This window comes from Mastacembelus armatus, chromosome 1 (genome assembly GCF_900324485.2).
Source record: "Mastacembelus armatus chromosome 1, fMasArm1.2, whole genome shotgun sequence".
Lineage (NCBI taxonomy): Eukaryota > Metazoa > Chordata > Actinopteri > Synbranchiformes > Mastacembelidae > Mastacembelus > Mastacembelus armatus.
In genome coordinates this window covers 19126944-19143080 of record NC_046633.1, presented here as the reverse complement: position 1 = coordinate 19143080, position 16137 = coordinate 19126944, and the positions used below count along the sequence as shown (strand labels likewise).

At 41.1% G+C, this 16137-nt stretch overlaps 3 protein-coding genes across 3 annotated transcripts; 2 read left to right on the top strand and 1 right to left on the bottom strand.

Moving 5' to 3' along the window:
* Positions 1-392: 392 nt before the first annotated feature.
* On the bottom strand, positions 393-7558 carry slc26a11 (solute carrier family 26 member 11). The gene is made up of 14 exons (XM_026304298.2): positions 7415-7558; positions 6368-6595; positions 5157-5349; positions 4616-4701; positions 4012-4228; positions 3697-3875; positions 3476-3548; positions 2850-2961; positions 2700-2755; positions 1909-2049; positions 1713-1840; positions 1459-1558; positions 1182-1315; positions 393-1096 (listed from the first exon to the last, which is right to left on the bottom strand). The coding sequence occupies exons 1-14, from the start codon at positions 7433-7435 to the stop codon at positions 989-991; spliced, it is 1776 nt and encodes a 591-aa protein (XP_026160083.1). The 5' UTR covers positions 7436-7558; the 3' UTR covers positions 393-988.
* A 138-nt stretch (positions 7559-7696) lies between these two features.
* sgsh (N-sulfoglucosamine sulfohydrolase (sulfamidase)) lies at positions 7697-13281 on the top strand. The gene is made up of 10 exons (XM_026304299.2): positions 7697-7836; positions 7908-8068; positions 8169-8274; positions 8367-8743; positions 9716-9797; positions 9878-10081; positions 11163-11329; positions 11428-11645; positions 12178-12373; positions 12751-13281. Exons 1-9 carry the CDS (start codon positions 7755-7757, stop codon positions 12359-12361), a joined length of 1581 nt encoding a protein of 526 aa, XP_026160084.1. The 5' UTR covers positions 7697-7754; the 3' UTR covers positions 12362-12373; positions 12751-13281.
* A 141-nt stretch (positions 13282-13422) lies between these two features.
* npb (neuropeptide B) lies at positions 13423-15400 on the top strand. The gene is made up of 2 exons (XM_026304303.2): positions 13423-14203; positions 14770-15400. Exons 1-2 carry the CDS (start codon positions 13940-13942, stop codon positions 14896-14898), a joined length of 393 nt encoding a protein of 130 aa, XP_026160088.1. The 5' UTR covers positions 13423-13939; the 3' UTR covers positions 14899-15400.
* Positions 15401-16137: the final 737 nt, after the last annotated feature.

The following is a 16137-nucleotide window of genomic DNA, read 5'->3' as shown; positions in this document are numbered from 1 at the left end:
CACCATTGAAAGAAATATTTAACATGGGCTTTTGACACAGATCTAAAAAAAACAAAACATTTTCTTGTCAGCATTAAAAAACAAAAACAAAATAAACAACCCTCTAAAAAATTAAATAAATCCAACTTATTTCTGAGGTTGCTCTTCCTGAAGTCATCTAATCATCAAAAAGTTCATAGATTTTCCTTCACTGATGTATTTACAGTTGAAATCATTGCAGAGTTTGACCATTGGAAGCATTATGTGCTTTTTGAATCTGAAGACAATCACACTTCTTATATTTGACTATATCTTTGACTTCACTATAACACAAACATTTCTGCATGCACAAGCACACATATACATATGCACATATTATTCAGTCAGTACTAATGTAAATGTGATGATTTGGGTTTATTAAAAACAAAAAATCTTAACCACATAAAAAGGATTTTGCCACTTGCCTTGACAACACTTATTTACCCACAACAATTAAGAAAAGTCCTTTTCTTTACATAGATGACTCATAATATTAGCTGGCATTTGTGTTAGTGTTGCTCTGTGGATTATTCACACACTTACTGTTCTTTAAATTTAGACTTGGTCTCTTTCCTGTTGCCTTCGGGATTAGAACATAACAGAATCAATTCTCTGTTAAGAAATATATATACATGTATATTCTTAATCATACAAAATGCAAAGTGCCCATCAAAAGCATATAAAATCTTATCAAACAGTCTTTTGTACAGTGTCGTAATCTGGGAGATTCCACAATTACAAGTAGACACAAAGTTCAAGTGCAACACGTTCTTTAAATGGGAAAGAAGGGACGGCGTTTGGCCGAACAGGTTACTGCAACTTAATCAATTGTAGGAGGTAGTTTATCATGTTTTAATGTCAGACTTTATCAGCCAAATAATCCCAGGTCAGAAGTATTACTCGTCAGTGTTGTTGCTACATTGCATCTGTCCAGCATCCTGTTCTCAACAGACTGCGACCTTTGTGTGTGTCAGTCATCAGGCAGGTTCTCTGACTCCAGCTGCAGTGCTGCCTCCACACTGTCTGTATATCTGAGAGCCTGCAGATCAGCAGCCAAGAGAACCTCCAGAACGGAAGGCTAAAGGAGTGTGTGAGAACAAATGAGTTTTTTTTTTTTTTTTTTGCTCTCAATACCAAATTCTGAAACCAAGAGAGAATCCTACCTGCAACCTGGAAAAGATGAGCTGCACGTTTCGTAGTTTGAACTGTGCCAGCAGGTCCCTGAGCTCAGTGATCACAGTGTAGTCTATGGTGCTGACATGATGGCAGTCCAGGACCACTGACCGTGGAGGGAATGCTGGGTGGTTGGGGAGATTAAGAGGCATAAGTAGATAAGTAAATGGCAGGAAAAGCTGAGGTGGTGAGACAAAACAGAAATCACCACACCTTACAATTTCATGGAAGTGTCCTCTATAAAAAGTGTAGCAAACAAACCCTTACCCTGCAGAGCCTGGGTGTGTATGATGTGGCTGAGATACTCTGTGGCAGGAAAGCTGAGTCCACTGCTCGGCTCCATCACCAGCATGCCGTGATCCCACATCTAGGTACAACAGGCACATATTGGGAGCAAAAAAGCCTCTTCAGTTATGTCTAATACCTTGCCTCTAAAATATTCATGTGTGCTAGTTGTGTTTTTGCAGTTCAATATGTCATGCTCTCACTCACACACACTGATGTATGGAGTATTACAGTACCTTTATCTGGGGTCTGGCCACGTTGTACAGCAGCAGGGCACCGGACACAGCTACACCTGCTATTATGCCGTATTGCACCTGCCAGAAACTCGTCAGGAATGTCACAACAAAAGGGAGCAGGTCCAGCTCTGTGGAACAAACACATAAGTGCCAGACCTAAACGAACAGACACACTTGAATTCAAACAGTCACCTACTGCGTATTCTCCACATTTTAGTCACGATGCGGTAATCCACCATGGGAGCTACGGCACAGATGATAACAGCAGCCAGAGAAGCTTTCGGGATGTAGTAGAAGGCTGGCATGAGGAACGCCAAGGAAAGCAACACTATCGCACCTGCAAAAAACACAACAAAAACAAAAAACTGAAATTTCTAGAAGAAGCAAGCAAAATCGCAACAAAATATGTTTGACCTAATCATCAAAGACAGTGATTTGAAGTTGAAAAATAAATTGATATTGTTGAACGCCCCCAAAAAAACATATTTTATCTATGTGAAGTTTAATTGGACTACATAAGCAAAAATATACAAACTAGATGCACTTTCAACATCATGAACTGCATGATGCCATTTTGATAAACTGAGAACCAAACATGACAATCTTTTATTTTTTTGTTATTTATTATTTTGTTGTTTTTTTTTGTTGGCTTGTTATTTCTTAAAAGAATGTTTGTAGAATAGGGCTGAGGGGAAATTAACAGTTATCTTTAATGTTTGCCTGTGCTATTTAAAAAAAAGGCTGCCTATATCCACACGCTGGACTCTGTTTAAGATGAATGTTGTTTAGTTAGCTGTTTATATTAACTAAAGCCTAAATAAAGTGTTTCCATTAACACTTTCACATGTGAACTCAGTGACAACACTGCATCTCAGTTAATGAGGCAGCGAGAGGTAATATGGGCAATAGGGGATAATATGGGATAATGGACACCACCACAAGAGGGCAGAAGAGACAAGGTGAAAGTTTAAAACTGACAGGACTTACTGGTGACTATCCCTCCAGCTGGAGTGCAAACTCCGGTCTGGGAGTTCACCGCTGTCCTGGATGTGAAGAGGAAATGTAAATATTTGACATATGAACACTCTCTCACACACAAACACAAACACAAACACACGTGTACACGTGCACACACACCTCCCAAAGCTTCCAGTGACAGGGTAGGCTGACACAAAGGAGCCCATAATGTTGGTCACACCAATCGCCAGCAGTTCCTGGTTGGCATCGATCCTATAGCCGTTCTGACTGGCTGAAGAGAAACAGGAAGGTACATTCAGCCAACACTCAAATGAAACACTGATTCTATAGGTGCCTTGGTTATTAATGCTTGTATGATGTGTAGAGTAGTGCAACACTCCACACATTCCCACATTTTATTAAACACTTATTTTAGAAGTATCCAGTTCATAATAATGGTTTGCATAAAGTCATTTTTACTTGTTGAAGTAAACTGAAAGAGAAGAGATCACAGCCTTTTGTGACTCTGTGGCAGCAGAGTCACAAAAGGCTAATGTCAACACGACGCATGCTGATATTTATGAGATAAGATTAACCATCTTCAACAGGTTAGTATAGTGTGTTAGCTTACATACAGCAGCAGGAATCACAAACACAGTACAGCTCAGGCTGATGTGGCTGTCATTCATTTTGCAGGTATCACATTTAAAGTTTAGCCTGATGATGACACTAAAGGCAAACGATCACCAAAATTATTTGGTTAGACACTTCTGTTCCAGTCACCAAAGTCTTTAGGATTCACTTACCAAAAGCTTTTGCGATAGCAATGCTCTCCAACAGACCCATCAAGGGAATCACAGCAAGCCCTCCTCCAAAGCCCTGTACAAAAAACAAAAGAACCCATGCAGGACAACTGGTTGGTCAGCTGCATTTCTTGAGTACTGGACTGGACAGAAATCAGGAAGTAAAAGTTGATATTCAGTGATTTAGCTCTCAAACCCACTGCCTTTATCCTTTTACTCTTTACCTCTACAATCTCTCCAAAAGAGACAATGCTGCCATTGGCTGTGGTGTCTGAGGTCGGTGGGAGCCTGAATGGTGGGAGGCCCTGGGTAGATTCCCCAGTGATCGAAAAGACATGATGATCATAAGCCTCCCAAGAATATGCTACAATGGCTGCAGCCATGACCACCAGAGCGTTACGTGCTGACAAAAGCAGAGAAGAAGAAGCAGGAAAAAAATAAACATTTCAACAAAGAGAAACATGTTGCTAAAACACTGTAAAAAGTGAATCAGGTGTTGTGTTATCATTTGTAAACGTCAGAACCACACAGGTACTGACTGGTAGCAACAGCCCACACTAGTTTCCTGGCGACTCTGGAGTACGGAGGACTGTCGTCAGAGCCCAGAGTCGCCTTCATGAACAGCAACATGACCAGCACACCGAGACAAAGCAGACCCAGGACCACATCACCTATCCTGGCCTCTGGGATTTTGTAGAAGGTGTAGTAAACCGCCAGAGAGAATTCATGAGGGATGCCTTTGAGTCCCAGTATATTCTAGACAAACAGCAGAACGGCCATCAGCGAAAACTATTGACACTGAAAAAAAGCTGTATTAGAGGAGCACTCTCACTCCTATCAATATTTTTGAGTTTAAGAAAAGCCAGAAAATGTATCCATCATTCAATCAATGCAACATTTTAGAAGGTTCTCTCATTCTCAATGTGGCATGATACTGTCATCGAGTACTAGACAAAGTTTTCAATGAAGGCCCAGATACTAACTGCATTATTACTGTTTAGTCACTTTCCTTTGTCAGTGTAAAGATTTTTATAGAAGTACTAATGAGTACAGCGACTGGTACCTGGTGGTTTTGTTGTTGTATGTACTGATTTTGTTTCTGTGTGTATGTGTGACCAGTATGTGCATGTGTGTAACTGTCACCTTGACTTGGCCAAAGCCAATTGTTACTGCAGCAGCACAAGTGAAGCCTTTTATTACAGGGAAAGAGATGAAGTCCAAGAGGAACCCTGCAGAAGACAAGCAAGAGGATGAATGCCCCAAAAATAAAAAGCACAGCTGTGATCCACAGATTTCACAGAAATCATGTGTGGTTAAACAAAGGAAGTCATACACGTTGTGTTAGGAAGTGACTCTGCTGCAGACACAAACTAATATCCTGTTAGTGTCTGTGCAGTTCAGTTCCTTTTTCATTTTGCATACGGCGCTCTCTCTCTTTCCAAAACATTATTTTAATGTTAATGTTTTGATGCAGACGTCACCCTGAATTTTACAGACTGAAAGACACATTTCAATTTCAATCAGTTTAAAACATGTCACATCACAAATGAAATAACATTTTTGTTATGCTAAAAATGTCATCACTTGCATCACGAGTTTTCATTGAAACAAAAAAAAAAAAACAAAACAAAAACTAAATTTTAGTCACAAGGTTTCCACATGTTTGTAGGAGCCCTGCCCTCACCCAGCCGCAGTAACGCCATTGTAGCCTGGATAAGTCCACAGAGGCAGCTCAGCAGCACAGCTCGGTGTGGCTGCCCCCCCACCACGGAGAAACACAGGAGGGACATGATGGCTGTGGGACCCAGTGTCACATCCTTAGAGGTCCCCAGGAGTGTGTAGATAAACCCCCCCATGATGGCAGAGTACAGCCCATACTGTGGAGAGAAAGGATTTTAGGTGAACAGGGCTGAAACCAACAATTATTTTCATAAGTGAGTGAAGGCCTGCACTGCTCAAAAACGTGTTTGCCTTCTTGTTATTTCACCTAGATGTTTGATCCACACTGGGCAGAATCATGTATGTGCACAGTTTGCTTCCACATTTATCTCTCTCTGCTCACCTTAAAGATGTGTGAGACGTACACAGATATAAAGATACTGTACACATTCTTTAGACATTATTTTTGTAAATCAGCATCCTCAGCCTCGTTCTTTGACCCATTTACACAAATACAGCGGCTTGAAAACCACTTTTCCCACTTATTATTCATGATGTGAAAAACTACAAATGGAGGAAGTAGACAACTTGTGCACAGCAGTTAAACTTCTGAAACAAAAATAGTTGCATATTCATATATGCTGAATTATTCAATTAAGGAGAAAGAATTGTAATTATTTTTGTCTCTGATTATTTTCTCCATGAAGCAATTATTGATTTTGCAAATATTAAAATTCAGAACACAGTCAACAATGACCCTGCAAATTTCCCCAAAGTTGACATCTCATTAGCAATTACATGAAATACAAAACATCACATGCTCACATTTGAGAAGCTGGAAACAGCAAATGTTTGACAATTTTTCTTAAAAAAAAAAAAATTACTGACTCCCTAGACTGTTGCCAACTAATATTTGGTTCTTTGACTACCAGTGATTGTTTCAGCTGTAATGATGAATAAATAAAGATGATGATCCTTAGGTGAAAGCTAAAGCATCAGTAAAACAGACGATCATGATTTTAACTCTCTGCAGTGTAGAAGAGGAGACAAAAATATGGAGGTAATGCATACTTGTTTACTGAATTTGTTCATGTAATTTTTTTAATATTTAAAGTCTTGCTGGAAAAAGATTATTTTAACATTGTGGTGACTGAACACAAACTGCTGAGATATGAATCCGAATTAAAGCTTAATCCAAATACCGAACCTTCACAGATAAGATGTACAAGGATTCACCTGCACAGGAAGGCCAGCAATTTCAGCATAAGCCAGCGCCTGTGGTACAGCTGTCAGCCCAACCGTGATGCCTGCAAGAACGTCCATCTGAAGCCACTTCAAGTTGTACCTGGGCAGCCAGGAGAGGATGGGGAGCCAGGCCCTTAGGGTGCTGTATGAACAGCAGCTCCTGACTGACACTTGTTCCACAAGAGGCTGGTCCATTGAACCAAAGTTAGAAGTGAGGGCCTGGAAAAGGAGAATGAGGACAGACAAGAAGATGAATTACCTGTGAGTGGACAGAGAAACGAGGTTTTACAAAGGTATGCACGCTGAATAACACATACAGAACAGTTATATAACCTACTCTGCTTTAAATGCCACTCAGTGTCTTGCAGAAAATGCTGCCTGGTTTCTACGTCTGTGTTTGCTTCTAAAGACACACAGACCCAGCATTCAGGAAAACACAACAAAGACGTGCTCTGTGTGCACGTGTCAGTTTGCTGTGTTTGTCTGACAGCCATGTTTTTATTTGCAGGCTGTGATCGGAAAGAAAAACTACACAAAGTCACTTCCACCACTTACTACACACCTGGTTACAGTTCGCCTAATATTTGAACATGAAGACAGTTATTTCTTCCTTGAGCTGTTTGATGATGATCACATGACAGGACTCTGTTTTATAATAGCCAGTCACTTCTACAAGCCATAAAAGTCCCTAAGAAAAAAAGATTCCCACAAACTGTCATGTGAGCTCCATGAGAGAGAACCATACTTTTTGTAGTTTCCACCGTGTCCAATAAGGAGTTTGTGTTACACAGGTTATAATATTCTGCTGGAAGGAACTGAACAAGAAGATAAACAGAAAACACAATGTAAAATGAACAGATTACAACAATGAAACGAAACAAATGGAAGTTCATTGTGTTGAGAAGAGAAAGCCAAGACAACAACAACACAACTGAATAGACTAACAAAAACACAACGAAATATTTGGAAAAACTCGCCGGAACAGACAAAATAAAAAGGAAAAGAAACAACAGAAGAGAAAAAGAGATCAACTCTCACCTTATGTGTGTTGTCTGGCATTGTTGCTGGCCCAGCAGTGATTTCTCAGCTCATTTTCTGACACAGAGCTCATGTTCCTCCTAATCTTCATTTCGCTGATGAGGTTCCCGGTTTCCTTCTCACGTGACCGATGTCATGTGACCACGCGTGGGCATTGTCGATGTTGTTTGCGGAAGAACTTAAAATGAGTTTGTGGCTGGTAGTCCAGCTGGTTTATAGCTTTATTCTCACTTTGTGTGCTTCCTCTGCATGAACGTTGATGACTGACTTCCTTTGGATGGGTGGATGTGACTGTTTCCAAAGCCAAACCAGAGACGTCAGGCAGGATTTTTAGATCATCATGCTGCTTCCGTTAGCTTTTTTTGTTTTGGCATCTTGTTGCACTGGGGAGTCAAAAACAAGAAATGTCCTTCTGATAATTGGTGAGTGAACATTCATTCATCTCCTTCAAATTACTTACATTACACACATCCCTGTGTTTTCTCTCTTCCAGCTGACGACGCAGGGTTTGAGACAGAGGTTTATAACAACTCTGTGGTCCACACTCCGCACCTGCGCGCCCTGGCCCGGCGCAGCCTGCTGTTCAACAACGCCTTCACCTCTGTCAGCAGCTGTTCCCCAAGCCGCTCCACCATCCTCAGCGGCCTGCCGCAGGTAACACACACACATACACACAGAGGGACCCACATACACACAGAGGGACCCATGGCACTTGTTCAGGACGGCCCAGTAGTGAGTGTTTTTGGTCTTCCAGCATCAGAACGGCATGTACGGGCTTCACCAGGATGTGCATCACTTCAACTCATTTGATGGAGTACAAAGTCTGCCCTTCCTCCTCAGCCAAGTTAATGTACACACAGGTGAGGAAGTACAAAAACTAGTTCATTGTAAGCCCGCGCTCCCACAGACTTTCATCATTCCTCTCTCTTTTTTAACACCCTCTTTGCCATAGGGATAATAGGGAAGAAGCATGTCGGTCCTGGGTCCGTGTACCCTTTTGATTTTGCCTACACAGAAGAGAACAGCTCTGTCCTCCAGGTGGGGAGGAACATCACTCGCATCAAACTCCTGGTCCGCAAGTTTTTCCAGACCCATAAAAAGGAGGCTTTTGACCGTAGGCGAAAGAAAGAAGAGAATAAAAGCAGTAGAGACAGTTTAAAAGATGGAGAGAGGCCATTTTTCCTCTATGTTGCCTTTCATGACATCCACCGATGTGGACATTCACAGCCCCAGTATGGAGCTTTCTGTGAGAAGTTTGGGAATGGTGAAATGGGGATGGGTAGAATTCCTGACTGGACGCCAAAGTATTACACACCAGAACAAGTAAAGGTCAGTGATATAAACTATTCACATATTTAAATGTGTAAAAAAAAAAAAAAAAAAAAAACTTCTAACCTCCTGAGACCCAGCCCACTGACTTGTGTCCATTGTAGTGGACAGTTTGTTCACATCCAAACGGTTCTATGGTCCACTACAGTGGACATGCTATAAAATTACGAATAAAAATAAATTTAAAAAAGTCTAAATTGTAACATGTTTTTTTAACCAAAAATAGGTAGGAAATTACAAAAAACAAGAAAATGGAAGACACTTATTTTCCTTGGTTCTCAGGAGGCTAAGGACAGGGACTTTTTAACCTCAGTTTTGTATATTTCAGAATTAACTGGTAAAGTCTTATCAGTGTCGATCAGTGGACAACTTGATGGCTTGTCTGCTGTTTGTTTTCCATCTACCCCTGCCCTATCTACTGCTGATTACCAGAATCAGGTGTGTTCAGCCAATCAGAAGCTGGAAAATACCAATTCACTTTGTCTTCTCCCTTCCTCCCCCTGAGATGGTATCTTCCAGCTTCTAATTGGCTGAACACACCTAATCAATTAGTTTAAGGAAATTTCTACATATTTCTTATTTCAGATTTGACCTATTTTTTGTGTTCACTGATAACATCGCATCAGGTATAAATTTCAGCCAGTAATAAAAACCATTGAGAGTACCAGACCTTCTTTCAATTCTATTTCTTTCTTATCTGGAAATACTTTGTAATAGATAAATAATTATATGGAACATTAATAATGTAATACTTTCATCACCAATCAGTGTCATCAACTGAGTTTGATTCCTACATATTATTGATTTCTTCTTTTTCACTTCATGGTCATACTTATTATTGCTGTTAGTCTGATATTAAAGTTTTTGTCATTTGCAATAAAAAAAAAATTATTATAATTAAATGCATCTAAAGTCACACAGGCTCAAGAGTTTGATCCACTAATTAGTCGGTCCTCATCTTGTGTATTTCAGGTTCCTCCTTTTGTGCCAGACACACCTGTGGCACGAGCGGACTTGGCTGCACAGTACACCACTGTCAGCAGGCTGGATCAGGGTACGCCATATATCTACACAGAAAAAACAAAAGAAACCTTGAAAAACATTTACCTATAATGGTGTAAATTTCCTCTGCAGGTATTGGATTAGTTCTTCAGGAGCTCAGGGATGCTGGTTATGAGAATGACACTCTGGTCATCTACAGCTCAGATAACGGCATCCCCTTTCCTAATGGCAGAACCAATCTGTATCGCTCAGGGACAGCAGAGCCCATGCTGGTGTCCTCTCCAGAGCACAGGGAGCGATGGGGAGAAACCAGCCAGGCTTACGTCAGCCTGCTGGGTAAGAAGAACGAGGCTGAGAATGCTGATTTAAAAAAAATAATGTCTGAAAAATAAAGATCAACAGCCCCTTGCTGTGATTACAGTGCCCCCAGCAGATTTTGATCTGTGGTTCCCAACATTTTCTTTAGCCTTTGGCTCCATAGGTGAATCTATATCTACTTCCTCAGACCTAATGACACATGTCCTTAGTGTTGATAAAGGTTAAGGCAATTCAACTGGAGTTTTTTTTTTTTTTTTATTGTCAGCCACATTTCAGCGATTTTTATAGGCTGCAGAAATGTTTCAGAAAATAATTAAAAATCTAAATGTTTTTTTCTTTCTTTAATCATCTTGGGACCACTCCGATTTACCTTGGTACCCTTTGGGTGCTTCATACCTCCAGGTTAGGAACCCCTGGTGCCCACGGATAAACAAACAGCGAGGTCACTGTGTTTGTCTGATGTGCTTTATCAGCCACAAGAGGGAGACTTAACAATGATCAATCTGCATCAGATAAAATAAAGATACTGAAAATTAGCTTATGAGTAGGTAAATAATGAACAGCACTGATTAAGATAAACCAGTAGGAACAACAGCCGTAGAACAGCAGAGACAGCTGCCATGTATTGTAAATGCCTACAGAATATATCTATAACATACTATGGTAATGGAAAGTGTTTAAGCATAAGTTGTTCTTCAATTATGTCACTAAATATTTGTTGTCCTATGGATAGCATGTCTGTCCAAATGTAGATTTCATGTTTTTAATCATTGTGCTGATAGGCAGCTCATAATAAAACATGTTCTAAATGTTTTATTTATGTTACAAATAAGAAAAATCTTCTCAACCTATAGAGAAGCACTTCATACCCGGAGACAGATTGTTTTCAGTTGTGTGAATATAAAGATGTTTTTCTGTAAATAGTATAACAGAAACTAGTTGAGTATGTCTTCAGTATTAAAGAAGTTCTGTATTTGTACCTGCAGTGTTTGTGTAATATTTAATTCAAGTGTATTACTTGAGGTGATGTACTAGTTTCCTATTTTCACAGTCTCTCTTGTTTAACTTGCCTTCTCTCTTCTCCTTCTTTTTCTGGCAGACATCACTCCCACCATTCTGGACTGGTTCTCGATTCCCTACCCATCATACAGCCTCTTCAGCAAATCCTTCTCTGCAGTCCACCTTACTGGCCGCTCTTTACTGCCTGCTCTGGTCACTGAGCCCAGCAGCTGGGACACTGTCTATGCCAGTCAGTCCCTCCATGAGGTCTGAACATCTTTGAACCAGCTGCCTGTCAGAAATATACTTTCATGAAGGAATCAAGGTCAGTGCCTTTGACAGCTCGTCTGTGATTTTGATTTCAGGTAACCATGTACTACCCGACCCGCTCTGTCCACCAGGGTGCGTACCACCTTCTCCACAACCTACACTACCGCATGCCTTTCCCCATCGACCAGGACCTGTATGTGTCCCCCACCTTCCAGGACCTGTTGAACCGCACCAGGGTGGGTCAGCCGACACACTGGTTCAAAAGCCTACAGCAGTACTACTACAGAGAGCGCTGGGAGCTGTACGACACCAGGTCAGTTACAGCCGCTGATGACACTTGAGTCGTTCCAGTGTTCATTAATTTTCAGCTCAGCAGAAGAAAAACATTCACTGCGACGAGTCACAAATAAAACCTAATAAGTCAGAGGGGAGAGTAGTCACATACTTGATCTCGATTGCCTGACACAAGATCCCCCGATTCAGATGAGGTAAACCTGCAGCACATAATGGTTCTAATACACTCATTAATCACCTTTTAATACAGTGAAGGTGCACAAGTGTGTTCCCTGTGGTGAAGAGCTGAGCCCCAAGATGAGTCAGATCCTTGTGTAGAGCACTCAGCAGATCTTGCTCTCTGTGCATTTTTCTTTTTGGACTGTTAGACTAATAAAAAAGATAACACAGTATTGGCTTTACAAATTCATTTGTACACTGAAACTGTTTTTTAACCATCTCGATCATTACAGTCAGTTCAGATTATGATTGAAGACACTAGAATAGGAACTTTAAAGTTTGACTTGGCTGTTTGTGATAAATGAATATTACCATTTGCTTCACCAACACAGGACTGACCCGCTGGAAACAAGGAACCTTGCATCAGACCCGTCTTATGGCACCGTGCTGGAAAGTCTGAGACAGAGGCTGCAGAAGTGGCAGTGGGAGACAGGGGACCCCTGGGTCTGTGGACCAGACTATGTCCTGGAGGACAAACTGGAGCCCCACTGCAGACCACTCTACAATGGACTCTGATGAACTCTAATGGTACTTTTACTCACCATGATGGCTGCATACAGTCAAAAATGATGTTTATTTGAATTAACATTTTTAGATATGTATTTTTATAAGTCAACGCATCTTTAAGTCCTTAAAACAAAATAAAGATTTGTAATGTTGGTTCTAGTTTACTCTGCTTGCCTTTATGTTACTCGACAATTTCATATGACACTGCAAGTCACTGATCCTTCATATCTGTTTCGATACATTTGAAGTGCAATGTCCCATCATCCAGGTCCCTTTATAAGCCAGTCTCAGCGAAGTCAACATAATTACACACAGCTGGCAAACTGCTTTTAGTAATATTTAATTGCACAAATGTAAATGCATCCTGTGTGTCTGTTGTTGTTCACCTTATTACACAGGTGGTGGAGTTCATGTCATATGGCCGGTGAGGTCAGCAAATCAATCAGCAAATGGTCTGTATTGACAAAAGCCTGTTTCTTTTTTTTTCTTTTTTACCAAACTTCCCTTTGAAGTGACACTGATTCCCAATTGGACCATGTAAGAAAAGGCACTGACACGTAACACAATTTAAATCAGTTGATTATTCACCCATTTATTGATTCGTTCATCCTTTCACTCCTAATCTGGTCGTTTTGAAGCTGTGACCACTGATTCGCTTGTTCTTCACTTGTTTGTTGTTTGCTGAGAGCTTTTATGAATGTTGTGTGGTTTCCTGTGCCAAATATCTTCATCGCACCAATAACTTTTCACTGCATCGTAAAACATTTAAAGCTGGTCCAACTTAGCTCCCCTGCTGCCTTAGAAATGTACATTAACCAAACTTAGGTTGTTAGTTCGATGCTGTTTAAAAAGTCTTGAAAATGTAAAACTGAACATGTTATTTGTTAACAGAACTTGAGAAAGTTCAAAGAGCTAAAGATACTAACTCAGTCATGGACAGATGTGCTTTTTTTTTTTTGCTTCTCAGTTCTTCATTTGACTTTAGAGCTTGAATCTGCAACTGCAACATTCAGTACATAAAGGCTGTTCCCAGGGTTTTTATTCAGTTCTACAGGGAAGGGACAGGAACTGTTTAAATACAATTAAGAGATAATCTGAACGTCAGGAACGTGGGATGGTTTGTATTTCAGTAAATTGACAAACTGTCGGACATGTTTGAGTTTTGACCACTTATGTCAGTCCCTATTCTGGTTCATTGATCTTAATCCATTTCACTTTTACCTCTTATTAGCGTCAGAGACTGACGTCCCTATATGTCTCCAGCCCCCTCACACTCTATACCCCCCCCACACACACACACACACACACACACACACGGCACTCCTCCCGTGCCTCCGCCAAACCATCAAAACTGAATCAATACGGATTTGTCTTTTCTTTCTTCTAAATAAAGACGGATCATCACCCGCCCACCTCAATTCTGATTTGACGAGCTTCCTGGGTCACGACAGCTTCGCCCAGTGCGACTATATAAGCAACAGAAAGTTTTCCAAACACTCAGAAAAGCATAAAGTCGGTCGCTGATAAAGAGCAAACGAGAAAAGCGCCGCTTACCTCTGCGTAAAAAGTGCTGAGCCGGTCCCAGACATGGAGAAGTCAGTCAGGTTCGCCGTGGTGTGCGTCGGAGTGTCTTTGCTGGTCTCCTGTCATTCAGTCGAAGCCTGGTACAAGCAGTCGACCGGGCCCAGTTACTACTCGGTGGGTCGCGCCTCCGGTTTGCTGTCCGGTATCAGGAGGTCGCCCTATGTCCGGAGGTCCGAGTCCGAGGAGACGGTGATTGACAGCGGGGAAGCAACAGGTAACAACGCGATCCCAGAGACTAACAGGCAGATCTCCGTCCTCAAAAGCATGGTGAGTATAAAGATCCTGCACACCTCATTGCTCTTTGATGCGGTTCTGTTCTTTCCACTGGTGATAAACTGAAGTGTCGCGGCACTACAAGCCCCCGGATGCTTTAAAGCTAAAGGTTAAGGATATTTAAAGTAAAAAAAAAACAAAAGAGTATTTTGATTTCATAAGATGACAAAACAAATCGCTGAGCTAAAATTTGCTTAAAGTGTGACAACTTGTGCGTAAAGGCGCAAACCGGTGAGCGCTGCAGGTGAAGGCGCAGCCCGCAGCATCAAATGGAGCCATTAAGTAATGAAATCATTACTCAAGGCAAAGAGCTGAATAAAAACAATATGATGATATGAAAATGAATCAGCCTATGTCTAATAAACTGTTCCTCAGCATTTGTTTTGTATCAGCCACAGCCTGCGGTTATTACCTATTGCAACATGAAGTTGTGATTTAGCTGTTTTACAGATTATTCGCCTATAAACTCAAAAGAGAAAAACAGAATCACTGAAGACTCGTTTTGCCGGATTTTCAGTTGTACATTTAAAGTCTCTCATCACTAATTTCCCCTCCTGCAGGCCATCTGCGTTAAGGACATCTCTCCAAACCTGAAGAGCTGCGAGCTGCTGCGTGACGGGACGGGAACCTTCCAGTGCAAGGCGGACGTCTTTCTCACCCTGGATTCCCTGGACTGCCTGTCCGCATGAGTCCCGGTCTGGCCGACCGAGACGAACCTGGTCCTCCATCGAGCCCCGGGAACGCTCCTCTGGAAAAAGAAAAATCAAGGAAAGAGAGTGGGTTGTGGTTGGGGAGTGATGGCGCGGTGGAAACCCTGATCATTATCGACGATGGAGCGCAGCAGACTCTGAATGTTCTTATATTCATGAAACACAAACATTGTTCAGTTTTGCTTTGGTTGCACAGACAGGAGTATAAAAGAAAAATATCAGTGGGAGAAATGTAAATGAAAATGTTTTCTTTCCAGATGACTTCCCATCTTCACTGTTCAACATGTACCACCGTTGCCAAAATGTATTGTGTCCAAAACGTTGACTGCAGAGCGCATTTCCATGGAAAGTACTTTTATTTATTTTATCTATTAAAATGAACAAACATGGTAACTCTGTAGCCTAAGTCTGTCTTCAACTTTTTTTTCCTTGGTTGTATTCAAAGACATCTAAAATATGAATTAAAATATGGCTGGTAGCATCACTCAGTGATTTTGTATTGCAGTTCCTGTACAGCAACACACCATAAACCATAAAAAGAGAACATGGTCTATAGGGCTTAAAGATTATACAGCATAAATGGTACATAGTTATTCTGAAAGTGCAGAAAAAGAAGAAAAATCCATAAATATAATTTTTATATAAGCTAAATATGAATCATTTCATTAGAGGACAGGAATATGACTTCATCTAAAGGCACTTGAAGGATGCTTTCCTTCACCTTCAGGATCCACGTTAGACAGCATCAAGTCATTTCCACATCTTGTTTATCACTGAGTCAGAAAGGCGCTGGGGTGATAGCACAGTCAGTCACTCGTGGGACCTTCAAAACAGTCAGATTAACTGTAACACAAATGACACATAGGAGACATCATCCTGCTTAACAAACTGAGATATGCATGTGTGTGTGTGTGTGTGTGTCCCATATTGAAATGATAATTAGCAGTGAAACAAACAAAATTAAACACAAGCGAGAGGCTTCACTTTTCCCATTTGTAACATTAAAGTTTCCCAGCAGCATCGCTAGCTGGTAGGAGTCGGGGGAAGGAGCGAAGGAAGAGATGAAAATGAACACAGTGACGACGATTCCAGCTCTGGACAGGTAAAAACAAACTGGGGTGTATTTACAGCGATCACCGCCTCATTAGGAGTGTGTGACGCACAGGACGTGCACAGCAGAGACACAGTGATTAATGAGTGGAAAACACACAGGGGTAT

Bases quoted from the DNA above. Each gene is read 5' to 3' on its own strand.
- slc26a11 (XM_026304298.2), bottom strand. From the start codon at position 7,435: ATGCCAGACAACACACATAAG. The intron at 6,596-7,414 runs GTGAGAGTTGAT...CTCCTTTTCCAG, and splicing joins TGCCAGACAACACACATAAG to GCCCTCACTTCTAACTTTGG. The intron at 5,350-6,367 runs GTGAATCCTTGT...TTCTCTCCACAG, and splicing joins TTGCTGGCCTTCCTGTGCAG to TATGGGCTGTACTCTGCCAT.
- sgsh (XM_026304299.2), top strand. From the start codon at position 7,755: ATGCTGCTTCCGTTAGCTTTTTTTGTTTTGGCATCTTGTTGCACTGGG. The intron at 9,798-9,877 runs GTACGCCATATA...TTTCCTCTGCAG, and splicing joins TGTCAGCAGGCTGGATCAGG to GTATTGGATTAGTTCTTCAG. The intron at 10,082-11,162 runs GTAAGAAGAACG...TTTTTCTGGCAG, and splicing joins GGCTTACGTCAGCCTGCTGG to ACATCACTCCCACCATTCTG.
- npb (XM_026304303.2), top strand. From the start codon at position 13,940: ATGGAGAAGTCAGTCAGGTTCGCCGTGGTGTGCGTCGGAGTGTCTTTG. The intron at 14,204-14,769 runs GTGAGTATAAAG...CCCCTCCTGCAG, and splicing joins TCTCCGTCCTCAAAAGCATG to GCCATCTGCGTTAAGGACAT.